At 38.3% G+C, this 16,364-nt stretch overlaps 1 protein-coding gene across 6 annotated transcripts in view; it reads right to left on the reverse strand.

The window, feature by feature from the left end:
- Nucleotides 1-16,364, reverse strand: part of LOC100710251 (suppressor of tumorigenicity 7 protein homolog) — a 55,781-nt gene that overhangs the window by 37,736 nt on the left and 1,681 nt on the right. For 3 of the 6 annotated variants that reach the window (XM_025909124.1, XM_025909123.1, XM_025909122.1), the window contains exon 1: nucleotides 593-611. The exons of 2 other annotated variants lie outside the window; for them this stretch is intronic. In XM_025909124.1, coding sequence (XP_025764909.1) covers nucleotides 593-602 — 10 coding nt within the window. In that variant the 5' untranslated portion in view covers nucleotides 603-611. Of the gene's footprint in view, nucleotides 1-592; nucleotides 670-16,364 lie in introns of those variants that run through there. One more of the 6 variants, XM_019357934.2, reaches the window with a different exon arrangement.

The raw sequence follows: 16,364 nt of genomic DNA on the forward strand, positions 1-16,364 counted from the left end.
AGAGGAAGGGAGGAAAGGAGGGGGGGGGGGAGAAAGAAGGAGAAACACAAGCAAACTGGATGGAATAAAAGAGCAGATGAGAAAAAGATAACAGAGGATGATAAAAAAGGGAAAGAGAGAAAAGGCAGAGGTAGGGCTACAGATACAAACAGCACACACACACACACACACACACACACACACACACACACACACACACACACACACACACAATGAAGCAGCGAAGGGGGCAGGGGGCTTTCATCTGTTAGTTCGACAAATTGAAACAAGTATGAAGCAGAGCATTGGAGACTACTGTGTATTTACTTGCTATTGACACACATACACGCACGCACGCACGGCCATTAGGGAGCCAGAACAAAAATGTTCTGATCACAACATCATCAATCAAACTTGCACAGAAGACTTTAAAATTAAATCGCAATATTATCAATAATGTGAATTATTTTAGCAATAATAATAACAATAATAATAACAATAATAATAACAACAACACACAGTAGATAGTTATGTAAGATTACAATTAAACAGAGCAACTGCAAGTGGAAATTATATAGAAGACCGAAAGAAACTTGATAGTAGTGTTACTCACCTGCTGTCATGAGACTGCTGTACAGTGGCATAAATATTGGTGTTTGCTCTGTTTGACAGTTATAGGTAAGCACGTATCTAAAGCACAGTAAAAAGTCATTAAAAAATTAAAATAAACAAAAACCTGCAATGTACCAAAAAACCCTTTGGACAGTGTATTCGGGGCACCATGATCTAAATGATTCAATTTTTTTCCTGCCTCTTTTAGGACACACATATACCCTGAGGTGCCCGTTATTGCACACTGTAACACCTTAATGAAGACTGGTACTAAATGTAATAAAATAAACGCAATACCCAGCAACTGTGCAGCGGCAATCTGCCCTGAACCTGCTTTAGGGAAATGAATAGATACAGTCTGCACAACAGCTTCTGTCCAACCAGCCTACAAACCTAAATAGATAGATGGTCATCCAGCCGGACGCTTTAATGGCCCCCACTGTGAATACGATGAAGACAGCTAGCATGTGGATTAGCTCAGCTGCTGAAGAGACGAGCGTGTACTGTTGGAGGCCTCTCATCTTTTGTGTCTCATATACCCACCTCCTCCTCCTCCACCACGTCTTTGTTCTTCAAGCACAGGCAAGAGACCCCTTCTCTAACCTGCTACTAAGTTAAAATATGTGAAATCAGCAGTACTGAGTCAAAATGTAGTTTTCTTATAAGGAAAATCTGGTGTTAGGTTAGGATAATAAAAAAATATTTTAAGATTTACATCTTACATGAAATATAGCTACACGCATTTACATCTTAATCTAACATATCCATGAACCCTAGCCACACGCTTACCTCTGGCCCACCTACCTACTCATGGAAGAACATAGCACATGTGCCCGTCCTTAGCAAACAGAGTTTAGCCACATATCATTATGCTATTTTTACATGTGAAAAATCACTGCTATTCTGTTACACTCTACAATCTATGTCCAACATTAAAAAAACAAAACACACTTATCAAAATTAAACTGCTGTGAAAAATGTGCTACCTCGAATACCAACTGCCTCCTGGTGTTCTATGGAGAAAAGCCATTGACCATTAAAACTCCAACTACCATTCAATAGTCCTAAGTGATAGGGTGCTTATTGTGTTACTCTTAGTTAATATCTAACATCCTAAACACATTTAAAACAGGGCTGTTCTCCTTGGCAGGTGTACTGTATATAGAAAGTATAAAACACTAGAAAATGCTTAATGTAATTGGCCTCCACAGGTGGTTTTACTGGGCATATCCCTACTCTTCCACACTAACATGCTAACACTGCTGCTCCACCATCATCACTTGTCTCAAAGTTAAACAGTGTATGCTCTGCTGACCTACTAAATGCACCCACCTCCCAGAGACTGTCCATGCTTTCTTCCTGTTGAATGCCAGATTGAAAATTCTGTTTTGTGTTGTGCCCATATTAACACATACTTTTTCTAATATCAATAGTCTCATATATGTGCATATCTTCCAGCCCAATTGACATTAAAAAAAAAACAAAACTCCCTAGATCCCATTGTTTTAGATAATTACAGACCCATTTCCAAACTGCCATTCTTTTTAAAGACCCTTGAGAAAGTTGTCATTCATCACCTCTTTCAGTTGGTGCAGAGAAACAATGTCTTTGATAAATTCTGGTTAACGATGAAACCATAGCACTAAAACTCTGTCATTAGTAATATTCAGTAATAGTCTTATACACTAGGATAGAGGTGAATATTCCTTTTTAGTCCTACTAGACTTCTCTGACCATGCCACTATATTAATTTTAACAACAGTTTTCTCATACAGTGCCTCACTCAAATTCCCTCCATCTGAATTCTGGCCTAAAACTGTGGTTCTTAGCAACTCGGTAGCAACTTCTTCAGAGAGGTTAGTCATTACATCAGCTCACTCGCTAGCAATATCAAAACATATGCCAAGAACATTGGCATCATTTTGGACATATCACACCTTGCTTCCAGCAAAATTCAGAAGTCACTTTAAAATTCTATTATTAACATATAAAACTCTACATGGTCAGACACCTGTTTATACAGCAGAGTTACTGAGACATTATTACAGCAGACAGCCCCTCAGATTATCTTACCAACATGTCTGCTCCATCCTCTTATTTTAAAACCAGAAGACACTTTTGGGGTTGTAGCACCAATATTCTGAAATAGCCTTCCTCAGTCCAGCCAGTCCAGCTGAATCTCTAGTTTGTTTTAAATGACTTTTGAAAAATCATTTTTATAGGTTAGCTTTACTTTAATCTTTCTCCCATTACTTGTTGGTCATAGGTTGTGTCTGGAAGTGTGTATGCTGAAGTCTGTATGTTTGACTATGTCTGGTGGAACATGTATAATTATCTTTAATTATCTTTAATGAGTGGCTTCTATTCAAACTGTGAAACACTTTACACTTTAAAAAGAGAACTAGAGGCGTTTTTCTGTTTGTTTTAAAAAAGCTACAGTACAAAATAAACCCAATCAAAAAAGCTGGGAATTTGTTTTTGGTTGATTATTTCTTTATTGTAACGATGTTTCTTGGCAATAAATCTTATACCTTACATCTTATTTCTTCTTGGCACCATGTTTGCATTGAATATTTGTGGGTACAGCAGCACAATTAGGGTGTGCAAATGAAAAACTTCCCAAATCTGGTATTGGCTCTTGTTCTGATCTTCTGCTACCCTAGGCAATGATCATCAGGTGCCTGATTGGTGTCTGATTAGCAGCATCTTTGAGCATGGACGCTGCAACAGTGGTGCAACAGCATGCCACGTTTGACTGATCTGACACAGCTGTAAATGACTCTCATACTGAGCTAAAATGAGAATAGTGAACAATGCCAATACGTTTTTTTTTTCACCCATTCATACTTTTAAAGGAAATTGAATAATCATATACAGTAAGCACTATGTTATATTGAAATATTCAAAGGTTTGATAACAGAACAGATTTGATAAGATGAACAAGCTTTGCAGTGCACTGACAATCCTTCCACTCTTAATAAAGACTCCTGAGATTCTGTTAATTACACAAGGGGCAGCCTGAAAGAGCTGCCCCTTGTGTAATTGGAGAGGTGAGGGGAAGCAAGCTGGGACTTTACAACATGCAGTGTGCTCTGCTCTTATGTCAGATCAGCAAGGTCTGGTATTGCAAACTAAACATACATAAGATTTTCTTAATCTGAATAAACGGAATAGACTAACTGAATAAATTAAGGTATAGAAATCCCCAAAAGTTGATTCTGTTCATCTGGACGTAGCGTTTTCAGTGGGAAAAATGTTTTGCCCCAGCCTTATCTTACTTTACCTTTGCACATTATGCAAATGTACTGTTTATAAGGTTGGAGAAACCTGCAGTCGGCTGAGATTGAAGTCACTTGGTTGAGTGACGAAATGTTTCTCCCCCTGAAAACGCTACGTCCAGATGAACTGAATCAACTTTTTGGGAATGCTGTTCAGTGTCGTGACCTTTCAAAGAGGCCTACTGACCCAACTGGACACCTACCCATTCAGTGGTTTCCACATTAGAGCAGGGCGATATGACCAAAAATATTTATCACGATATACATTTGAAAATTTGCGATAACGATATAACTGACGATATAATTGACACTAGACAAAATACTTTGCAACTCCACAACTTTATTAGTGCAAATAAAAAAAATCATCAATGTATTTTCACTTAAACAAGCAGCTGTTTTTTATGTGCATTAAAGTTATATAAAAATGTAACAGTGCAAATGCAAATTCCTCGCTGACAGTTTAACCAAAAGGCATTTCCAGTGGAAATTGGCCGACATATCCTCAGCATAACCACATATAATATCCACAAAACTTAAAAAGAGGTTATACACACACAATACGGTAATATTATGTTGAAGCACAGTACGTATCACTCCGCGAGGTTCCTGCCTACGATAGCCGTAATGCTCCGACAATCCATCAAGCGGTGCGGCTTCATAGCTTAGCAAAGTCGTACTAAAACATTTGACAGATTTTCGAGCGCCGTGTACCACATAAAATCGTTTCGAGGTCAGTAAACACAACCAGAATTCATATATAAGGCACACGGGATTATAAGGGGCACTGTCAATTTTCAGAAAAATCAAAGGATTGATTTTAAGTGTGATAACGACGGCCCGCTAGCATGCTCTACCAAAAATAGTGCTTTGTTGTGTATCTGACGGACGAAAGCTAAACCAGTTCCACACCACTGAAGTTGCAGCATTTTTACAAACCAATTCCGGTTCATCCGTTTTATTCAACAACCCGCTTTTGCCTTTCTTATTCTCCGTCGCCGCCATGCTTTCTCCGCCATGTGCGTGTGAAAACAAAGGCACTGCGCATGCGCGTTTTACCCATATTCTATCGCAATATTTCATTTTCTTATCGTTGCCCAACATTATACCAGTATTACCATGAACGGTGTGATATGGCCCAGCCCTATTCCACATGCAAAACCACCACTGACTTTTGACAGAGGAATCAAGGATAACTCGATACCAAATACATAGAACTTCCAACTACCAATTCTTCCTTTAAAGAATTTAGATTTCAAGAAATGCCAAACAAAGCAAAAACTTACTGAAGTGACTTGAGGTTCTTTCCATACAGAAGTGTTGCATCTGGGCTTTTACATTAACATTTTGTGCCTTGTTAGAAACCTTGCTGTGCCTTGTCGTTTCCCCTCAGCTCCCATTTTTGTTTCATTTAATTTTACTGTTCTAATGAAAACTACACATTTTGTAAAAAACTGTCATGTCTCCAACACCTTTGAATGAACTGCACTCATTGGGAAGACTTTATTACGCTTGCAGTGAAGTAGCACGGTGTTGTCAACATGACAAAACTTCATATTCCTTCCATTTCCCTCTGTTTTGTGTGCAAGTGAAACAGACATAAATAGTGGTAGTGAAACAAAGCAGAGAGAAGCGAAACTAGCGGAGCTGTAAATGACTGTGAAAGGCAGGGGGACTCTTGTATTAGGAACAAATGACACAAGTGCATATAAATAACTACAAAAACATATATGAATTGTTTTCTAATGCCTTTTCTTTTTTCTTTCATTTGGTTGATTTATTTGGCGGTGGCCTAGCTCACCCAACCAATGGTAATTTGAACACTTGTCAGGCATTGACTAAAGGAACAATGACGTCCTTCAATGAATGCTTTACTTTAAACAGTGCTCCACACTGCCTCTCTTCAGTGGAACTGCATTCATGAGCCATTAATTCCTGAACAATACACACCTCACCTCGGGTTCTATCACAAAGTATCACCCCAAAAAAGCATCTCCTTCTGGTTGCTAAGCAACTGAAAATAAGCGTGAGAGGAGTGTGGCCATCCTTCGGCAAGAGAAAAATGAGGGGAAGCATAAAAGGAGGAGGAGAAGGATAGAAGCTCCAGTAGAGTTGAATGTGTTGATAATGAGGTGAAAAGAAGTATGAGCTTCACAAGACAAATATTAGAAAGAACCAAATTGTTAGAACAATGTCGCCTTAGTGGCTGAGTCTCGCTATATGCCATCCCACCACTATACCATTTTAAAAAATTACAAGCAGAACTAAGTATAAAAAGAAGTAGTTACATATCCCAAAAGAGTCTGAGGCAGAACTGGGGCAGATAAGCCTCACCCCCTCTTTTAGTTTAGCAGAATTTAGGATGAGACCAATGTCCTTTCAATGTTTCTGCTAGAGTTGACACACCATTAATCCAGCATATCTGTTGGTGGTCAAATTTATCATTTGAATGGTGAAAAGTGGTGGATTTTTCTGGCCTGATGAGAATGAATTTAGAGCACTTGAAGTTAGCTAGAATGAGATAGGACTGTGCCCACCAGATCAAACACACAACAACAGTGATTGATGAGTCTTTTTTAACAACCATGTCCCCAGCTACTACTACCAGATGCTCACATGGGACAGGAAGGAAGGTCGGTGTAGTTTTCATTATCTACACATGGTCACTGTTCAAATGCAGTACCATGTTTAGCTAACTGGGTCAGAAATACTGCAACTATCGTTGCTGACATCAACTGATCAAGATGGGGGACTGTTTCCCCAGCATCCTAGAGCTGCAATTACTAGACAACTAATGCAGGGAGAACAAATGAAACAAAATAACTGCATTACAGCCCACTAGTTTCATTTCATAAAAACCTCCCAAAACCTTTAGAGACATTTTTATTTATCAAACAGCAAGATAAAAGGAACACGCTTTTGTGAAAGAAGGTAATTCAGACTGTACCCAAGTTGATCGTGTTTGTATGTGCAGTCGCAACCCATAGGCCCTTTCTGAGCGAGGAAAACACAGGAATCCACTGGTCTTACATGCAAATATGTTAATACAAATGGCAAAAATATGACTAAATCAAGCCCTTTTTTAAAAAAGCTGAGACTGAATTTGCAGATTAGGAGCTCTTCAAGGTTCATGGTATAATTTAGAAAGTCTAAGTAAATCATTAATAGTGTAATTAGAAACACATTTATAGATTTGAAAATGAGCTAATTTGTTGTGAGTGTGCTAATAGACTTTTTATAAATACTTACTGTATTGTAATTTGCGTTAAATTCAGGCAGTTACTGATTATTCAGTATTTTGTGTGACCTGATCTAAAGTCAGGACCATCTATGCCTTATAAAGAGCACTGATAAATGAAACTGGAAGGCCAGCAGGACATTGAGACTCAAAGAAGTCTTAGCTATCTTCACAACAGAAAAATGAAACAGACATTTGTATGATACTGAACACACAAAATAACTATTACAAGATGCAAACACAACTCACTTAACGCTGCTAAATAATAAAATTTAAAAGTTGGTTGATTCGCGCCCTGCTGCTAGATCATACATTCACTTTTATTTATGCCCGCCTTTAAGGAGCAGGAGTATTCTCATGACTGATATTTGTCACCACGCAGACAATACCGCCACATCAGCGCTGATACTGAAAGAGAAATCAAGAGGAGAAGCAAACACAGTGCCTAATGCCCCCACCATGTCTTGCTTTCAGGCTGTGTCCAGCCAGACCCCATGGGCCCAGCCACCATGGTCTCTCCTGTAGCACCCATCTCCCAGGTTTGGCTCCATGGTGGCGCCTCAGTTACCCTATCCTGGTCAGAGTAGCCATGTCCCTTGATTTCTTTTTCATCACAGGGGCTTGTCTGAATTGCTGTTAGTCTCACCCAGATCCATAAGATACAGTCAGACAGACTGTAATAATAATAATAATAATAATTATTATTATTATTTAGATGGGGCTTAAGCCAGATGTAATATTAAACAATGATCATCCTTTCTCAATTTATATTTTTAGTTAGTATATTGCTAAGAACTGTACAATACTAAAAAAAGAGAAAAGCTCTAGTCGCACTGAGACAATCTACGACATGGACTGGAGCATTACCCAGCTTCATTACTGCAGAGTCCCTCAGATGGTTGTGTTTAGTTTTACACAGAATCTTGCTCATTTTAATCAGTTTGCATAGATTCAAATATGTGCAAGAAGTCAAACCTTAACAGCATTTAAATACACACCACATGCCATGTCATTCATCAAACTGTCTCTGTATGTAAAATAGGAAGTCAGAAAGAGGAACAGAGGGTGGGGAAATAATCACTTGCTTCATGTTGTCGTACTGTGGCTGTTAGCCTTCTCTGATGAACTTCTCTCTTTGGCATGTAGCAAATAGTAGTATAATTAAAAAAATAAACTAGTTAATTTAACATTTAGATGCTGGACCCAAATCATGAATTCAGTGCTCTGTTCTTATGTTTCATTATTCAGCCAGCTATGCTGAGAAAATGCACAAACCACCAACCACAAATACAAGTGGTTCATATGTCAGCATCTTCTGTATGTATTATCTGTTTGTATGTAGTATCTTTATCACACCACTACATCCTGTATACAGAGAGGCTAGTTTCTTGAACTGCTGCAAACACCAACTGCTGCACAAAAGTACTAGTATAACATGATTGTGGCCACAGTTGATTAAGTGGTGTATTTTATAAGGCTGGTATCTTAAAATCTAAACAGTCCAACTTCCATTTTACATACATACATGATAGCAAAAAATATGAAAAGACTTCCGTCTACAGTCCATATTTCAACTTTGGGAACAAAAAACAAAAAACAGAAACACTTTCTAGCTTCTATGACTCTCTTTACCTCCCTACATTTTTCATCACACCCTTTCCTTCAGGACTGCTATAAATTCTTTGAGTGGATTTGTACAGGACAATGGATTTTACCTGCATTTCCCTCGTCAGTGTAAAGTCAGTGTGCCTACACAACAGTCCAAAAGACTTTTCTCATTTAGCCGGGGCAGTTATAGACATGGGAGGTCAGATATTAACCAACCAGCTGTTAGGCTTTGAAGTGTTCTTCTCGAATAACCCTTCAGTCTAAAGGATGATCAAGGGTTTCTGATGTGAAAGTTCTCCCTGTGTATAGCTCTGTGCAGAAAAACACTCAGCCTGTGGACATTTCTAGGCAGGGTGGAGCTGTATGCTCTGTCAAAGGTAGAGCTAACTTTTCTGGCTGAGATCATGTTACAAGTGTGCTGCACAGGTTCTAAATAAAGGTTTCTGACCGGTCTGATCTGGCTTTGTGGTGAATGTGTGCTGTGGCTGCTTGTGTCACATCGCACAGCTGACTCAGAGCATTTCTTATATTCTTCATTCAATCTGAGACAACTTGATTTTATGCTATAGTGTTTAGTGTGTCGAATGGAGATGTGTGTGTTTAATGTCTCACTACACATATGTCCAAATAAATAAATATATATAAGAGCATATTTGATGTATTTTTGTTGTTATCAGAGTTGTGGACCTTCCTCTCAGTACAGAATCATCATTTCTCTAGCCCAGGCTGACATTTTTGAAACATTTTCACAGTAGGAAAAAAAATTCAGTCTTCAAAGAGATTTTATTTCTGATGCATTTATTATTTCTCTGGGGAATATGAAGCTTGGGAAAAATGCCCTGGAGAATGTGTCTGAATCCAAACACAATTTATCACATTATCAGCCTGCCAGTATTTCCCACAAACATTGAAGAAGAAAAAAAATGTTCAATTATAGCTCTACTGCAGTGGTCACTAAGGGTTAGTAAGCAATGTTACACTATCAAAAAAATGGTATGTTAATCTTCCCTTTAAACTTCAATTTCTTATACTCTGACATTTTGAGTATTATAGCTGTGCATCAAAATGATGGTGCCCATTCTAGAGGTCAGGACTAATCGTGTTTCAGCAGTTTCAACAGTTTACTGGTGAGGGCGGTCCTCATTACCAGGGGTGCACATAAGTGGTCCGCAGGTGCGCAGTCGCTGTCAAAATAAAAGATGCGCACCAGATAAGAAGTTGTAACGCGCGTTTGCGTACATAAGATTTTCTGGAGGAGGACAGCCATTTGTTTAGAACTCCTAAAGATGTCGAAGACGCAAGCTCCTTTAAGCAATTACTTTGGTGTTCCTCCACCTCCAAAGAAATGTCAGAAGGAGTCCGAACCGCAAAAGAAGCGCGTATTCTCAGAAAAGTGGTTGCAGGAGGTGAGCTGGCTTCAAACAAATGATGAACGCACAGAGATGTGGTGCAGAATATGCCGTGAAAATCCCACTCTAGTGGACAAAAACAGTGCCTTTTATATGTACGCAAACACGCGTTGCAACTTCTTATCTGGTGCGCGTCTTATTTTGACAGCGAATGCGCACCTGCGGACCACTTATGTGCACCCCTGCTCATTACCATTGTTTGTGCTCTGTAGATTGGTTAGTAATCAAAAACAAAAAAAAGGCATGTGTCCATCAGTCTATATTTTAGGCGACTTTATTTTACCACTAGTCTAAGTTTTTTCTTCAGTAGGAACATCCCTACCGAGCATGTACCCAATGAATGTGCCAAGCAATCTATGGAATCATCAACACTGGAGATTTTTGGGAGAATCGGGTTGTACATTTTCCCACTATTCCCTTTCTCACACATGGCAAACAACAGGAAATTGCCCACTTCAGACACCTCTGGAAACACCAATCATTGGTTCAGGCGAGGGAACTGACACGACCCCCACTCATTAGCTGTAAAAGACCCGACTATTATTTTCCGCTGTCACAGTCTGAGATCACACAGACTCTGTAAAAAGAAGCTGGCAGAGCCTCTGTTGGGTCCAGATAGAGTGAGAGCTGCTGTGTGTGTGTGAAAAGACTTAAGTGAGTGACAATTGAGACAAATGCTGGTGTGATAGTTGGTTGGATAAATTATCATTAATGAACCAGATACTCTGCACAAAGCCGTCTGCATAAGCAAATCACAAGCTTGCTGAAAGCAGACGATAGTGTAGTTTTGCCATCTAACACACACAGTGAGGAGCAGGCCAACATGAGCTTCAATTCAGTGTAATCTGCATTAAATATGCCTCAATAGACAGTTTGGTATATTATATATGAGACACAGGTTTTATTTTATTTTTTTTTTTTTAAACAGAGCAATTTATTACCGCCATGTTTCGTCATCACAGAAAAAAAATGAGAACATGCATCTTATACTGTGAGACAATTCTGCATAATGTTGCTATAAAGTCAAAGTAACATTTGTTGACCTTCTCAGGAAAGTCAAGCAGAGCTGATTAGTGTGCCTTGCATATTTACCAAGCCACATGTTGTACGTGCTACCAAGTTTGAAAGAGTTGAATATGCATTAAAAATAAAATTGGTAGAAATTGTCTTTGTCAGGAGTTTTTTTTGTTCACAGAAGATTTCCTGGCTTCTTCCAAAAAGAGGATTTAGTCACAGCAAAATCAGCAGCACTGTAATAAAATATTTCTCTAAAAAGTTTATAATTGGGGTTTATTATAGGTTTACTGTAGACATTTTTGTTTCCCAAATGCAACATCATGTTTTGTAAGCAGTCTTGCAGATTTTTTTTTTATATTCAAGCAAACACTATGATGAAAGAAGACGCCCTTTATCAAAACATAGAGCAACTAAATAACATGTTGTCTCGCTTTCCTACCCACAAAAGGGATTTGCTGTAAAGTTATTGCTAATCACTTTTATCACCTAAGGAAGATGAAAAAGGACAGGTTTAATGAGGGGTGACGGCTATCTAAATGGAGATTAGATGAAGCAACTTGGCCAGTTTTAAGGGAGGGAATCCCACAAGCTCGCATTTCTCATTGTAAAGGAGGAACTAAGAAGAAATATTATAAGCATATACTGGTGTCAGCCAGGAAGAGGAAGTGAAACTGTGTTATCAATTCAACACCTTGCGTGACGTTTCCCATAAGATCAACTGTAAGAAAAGGTCAAGCATGATAAGCCGTTTCAAAAATACACCTCTGCTTTATTTTTACTGATGTTTTCAGATGTTATTCTCTCTAACTGACTGCAGAATTTTTTTTAGTTCAACCTCAGATACGTAACAGCACGATGACGAGGGCACATTATAGCTGTGGGGTTTCAGTTCCATTCAACGTCCCCACTGTGAAATTAAATGAAATAATATTTATAGCCAGCTGAGACTGTATGTATGCCATTAGTTAAATCTAATAAAATGAGGATATGCTGAAGAGATACAAAACCCATGTTCAGATATCCAGTTTGGCTTGACATTATTATTATTTTTTTTTCTTTGACCACATTTAGAAGACACCAATGTCTGACTCACTGAGAAACTTTTATACATGCTTTTCATAATCTATTGATTGTTCACTTCAAAACCTGCTTGCATGTACTGCAAAGGAAGACATTTTTCAGTTACCAAAAACTCAAATCACTTTGATTAAGACAATAAAGGTGACTTATAATTATTATTATGCTCATCCCCAACTGTTTTCTTCCTAGCACTGCATGATTTACATTTCAAACTAATCCTTCATAGCAGACAATGAGTTAATTTCCTGTCTGAAACAAACCATTTCAGCTACTCTACCTTTAAGCCAACTTTCTTCTGACTGGCTGACTCTGGCAAAGAAGAGGTTTAAACCATAGACTGTATATAAAAAAGGGATATAGTTTCAGGGTTTGCAAAGGAAGCCAACAAAGATGTGCTTTAAACCTGCATTTCTTTCCTTAAAGATAGAAGAAGCAACTCTGGAAGGAAGTAATGGTCAGAACTTCAATAAGAAGTTCTGATGGAAATTACTGATGTAGATAAGAAGGCTAGGATATAAGCAGCTGCTTAAAAAGCTCGACCCAAGATATAACATCCCAGGGCTAAAATTATTTTCCAATTTCAATTTCATTATACAACAATATTGTGAAGCTACTGAAGAGTGACAAGGCTTAGTTACTTTAGCTGCTGTTAAACTGAAATGCTAAGCAGTAATGTTACAATTTTACTGAAACACTGTAATTTTGTGCTTATATTTGACTTATTGTTATGGGGGTTTTTCTAACACATATATAATCGCAAAGTTTCTTGAAGTATCATGGCATAATTTTTGGGGCTATATTGCACACCCCTAATGCCCAGCTGTATAGAAGTCTGGGAAAAACAGCCCTTTACTCATTTCTTTTCTGAGATGCTGCAGACAAAGTAGCACTGTGAGTGATAGTAAAAGTGTAGTACGAAAAGCAGTTCATGAATGTGTGTATCCTTGAATGCTTTGGTTAGTAAGACTGGAAAAAAGCTACTGTAGTAAGGAGCTACAGCTGCTGTAGCTCAACCCATCTGAAGCCAGGAAGGAAGCTGATAAAAGTGCTGATTGTGCAATTTAACAGACTTGCTAGTGTTACAGTTCTATTATTGAGACACAAGACAATATGAAAGGACACATTAAATTAATATTTAGGTGTGTGTGTAAGACACTTTAGCCTTATTATTTCATTTGGAGCCCTGGTAATGTTTAACTGTCCTGAGAGCAAGTAAAGAATAAAATACCAAAATGGGATTCAAATGTCTGCTTAGCCCAATTACAAATATTACACCGTATTTTCCGCACTAAAAGGCACACTTAAAATCCTTTAATTTTCTCAAAAATCAACAGTGCATCTTATAATCCGGTGCGCCTTATGTATGAATTCTGGTTTTGCTTACTGACCTCGAACTGATTTTATATGGTCCACGGCGCTCAAAAATCTGTCAAAAAATGTTTTAGTACCACTTTGGTAAGCTACAAAGCCGCAGCGCTTGACGGATTGTCGGAGCATTATGGCTACCGTAGTAGGAGCCTCACGGAGTAATCTGGGTCCAAAACTCCGTCCACTTCAGGTCCCAAAGTCAAACGAACACTGCGGCATCACTGAGAGTTAAAAACTGCCTAGATTCTTTCATCTTTAATAAAATGATCAGTGTTGCTGCTTTACCAGGTGTAACAATTAAGTTTCTGTTTTCAGTCATCCATGAAAACAGAATTTATTAAATTTAACGGAGTTAGAAGTTAGCAGGAAGTTAGCTCGCTAGTTTCCACCTAAACATGATATACCATGTTCTGACTGAGAGATTTAAGATAAGATAATATAAGATAAGATAACTTCTATTAGTCCCACACGTGGGAAATTGTTTTGTTACAGCAGAAAGTGGACAGTGCAAAGTTATATAGCAAAAATTAGAGAACACTGGAATACAATAAGAATAAGATACTGACAAAAATTAAAACGTACAGCTCTGCTATCACTTCCAACATAAATGGAGACAGAAAACTAAACAGTAGTGACTTTTGTAGGGTTACTGAAGTTGGACTAGCTGGTATATAATGATGTGCTACGTGATCGCTAGCGACACAGCTATGTTAGCATAACATAAAAACACAGTGAAGCTGGAGGATGAATGCTAACTTTTTTCCACTCAATAAAAGTTAACGTGAGGGTTCCTGATGGTTAGGGACAAATGTAATCACATGGCAGGATGTTGCAAACGGACCAAACTTCAGTCAGGAGAACAACTGAGATAATCCATCCACAATACAAGGTTAGTCATTAATATACCGCAACAACATGGGAATAGAGCAGCTGCAAGAGAATTCAACATTAATGAATCAATGGTACGGAAGTGGAGGAAGCAAGAAGAACGAGTTGAGTAAAGTTTGACTTATCTGACTGTTTTGCTTCATGTATAAAAACAGACCTGTTCATCGACAGTGCGCCTTAAAATACGGTATAAGATCAACAGGTACAAGTACTAGGTGTCCTGCTTGAGAATTATATATTAAAAGGTTTTAGAACACTAAAATAGTTTTTAAATTACTTGCAGCCAATTGAGGAAATAATAATAATAATAATTAAAAAAACAGCTTTTTAATCATTATAATTATTATTATTAATATTATTTTAGGATTTTTGTTGTTGTTAGGGATTCCCTAATTTTTCACTCATTTTAAACCTTTTTTAAATTTTATGAGACATTGTATAGCAGGAAATAAAAGCAAAATACTTCAATCTGTCATGTGTTGTTGCACTTTCTTGATGGGAAGTATGTTTTATCATCAGGTAAAATACACCCACCATTAGCGATAGTGTTACAAAACCATTATTTAGTGTTCTAGGGTTAACAAACGTTCGACACCAATACTATCCAGACATTGAGGTACGAATGATCTTCCAGAAAAGTTGATTCAATTTCCCGTCTATAGACAGTGATTTTGTACCTTTCAAACTTATGGTAATACTTAAACCTCAATATTAAGTCTCAATTTCATTCCTTTGTTAAATCATTAACCAGCTGAGTTCAATTTCACTGTTGAATCAGTTGAACATTGTGTTAATCTGTCTGGAAAAAGTGAAGTAAGCTCAAAGGCAACACATCATGCCACAATCTAAAGAAACTCAAGAATAGATAAGTCATTGACATCAGTCTGGAAAGCCATTTCTAAAGCTCCGAGACTCTAGTGAACCACGAGAGCCATTACCCACAAATGCACAAAACTTGAAACAGTGATGAATGTTCCCAGGAGTGACCAGCCTACCAAAACTCCAAGACCACATCAGTGACTCATACAGGAGGTCACAAAAGAACACCCCAAAGAAAACATCTAAAGAACCGCAGGCCTCACTTAACCTTCACTCATTTAAGGTTGCTTTTCATTATTTTAACAATAAGAAAAAGAGTGGGCAAAAATGGGATCAATAGGAGAGATCCAAGGTGAAAACCCCCCACTCCTGACCAAAAAGAACACAAAGGCTTCACATGCATCAAAAAACATCTTGTTGATCTTGCCAGGGGGGGAAACTGGCCACCCTCTGCCAAAATAAATAAATAAAAATTGCTCCCCTTACCAAAATTTGCTTATAATTTGGTTTTCTTATGTACCCATTTTCAATGATATTAACTTTAACAGCAGGAAATGAACTAGGCATATAATTCGTTTCTATAATTCTTGCCATATTTTTCAGCTAACCTATATTGGACAGCAGCATAATAAAACTGGAAATTCTGTTTTTGGTGTGCCACCCCAATATTTTTAGTGGCCCACATATGGCCACCACTATGAAAAAATTCTGGAGGCGCCCCTGTGTGAATGTGTGTCAAAGCTAGACACAAAACACTTTGTATGAATGTGTGTGAACAGGTGAAGGCAAGTTGTATGAAATGCCTTCAGTGCTCAAGTAGATCAGGATGGGTTATGGTTAATTATAAGAACCAAATTACTTTCTCCACATAGGGCCAGGATGGATAACTTCCATCCATCCATCCATCTTCTTCTTCCGCCTATCCGGGGCTGGGTTGCGGGGGCAGCAGCCCAAGCAAAGAAGCCCAGACCTCCCTCTCCCCAGCCACCTCCTCCACCTTGTCCGGGGGAACACCAAGGCGTTCCCAGGCCAGCCGAGAGATACAATCTCTCCAGCGTGTCCTGGGTCTGC

Source organism: Oreochromis niloticus, linkage group LG7, assembly GCF_001858045.2.
Source record: "Oreochromis niloticus isolate F11D_XX linkage group LG7, O_niloticus_UMD_NMBU, whole genome shotgun sequence".
NCBI classification, from domain to species: domain Eukaryota; kingdom Metazoa; phylum Chordata; class Actinopteri; order Cichliformes; family Cichlidae; genus Oreochromis; species Oreochromis niloticus.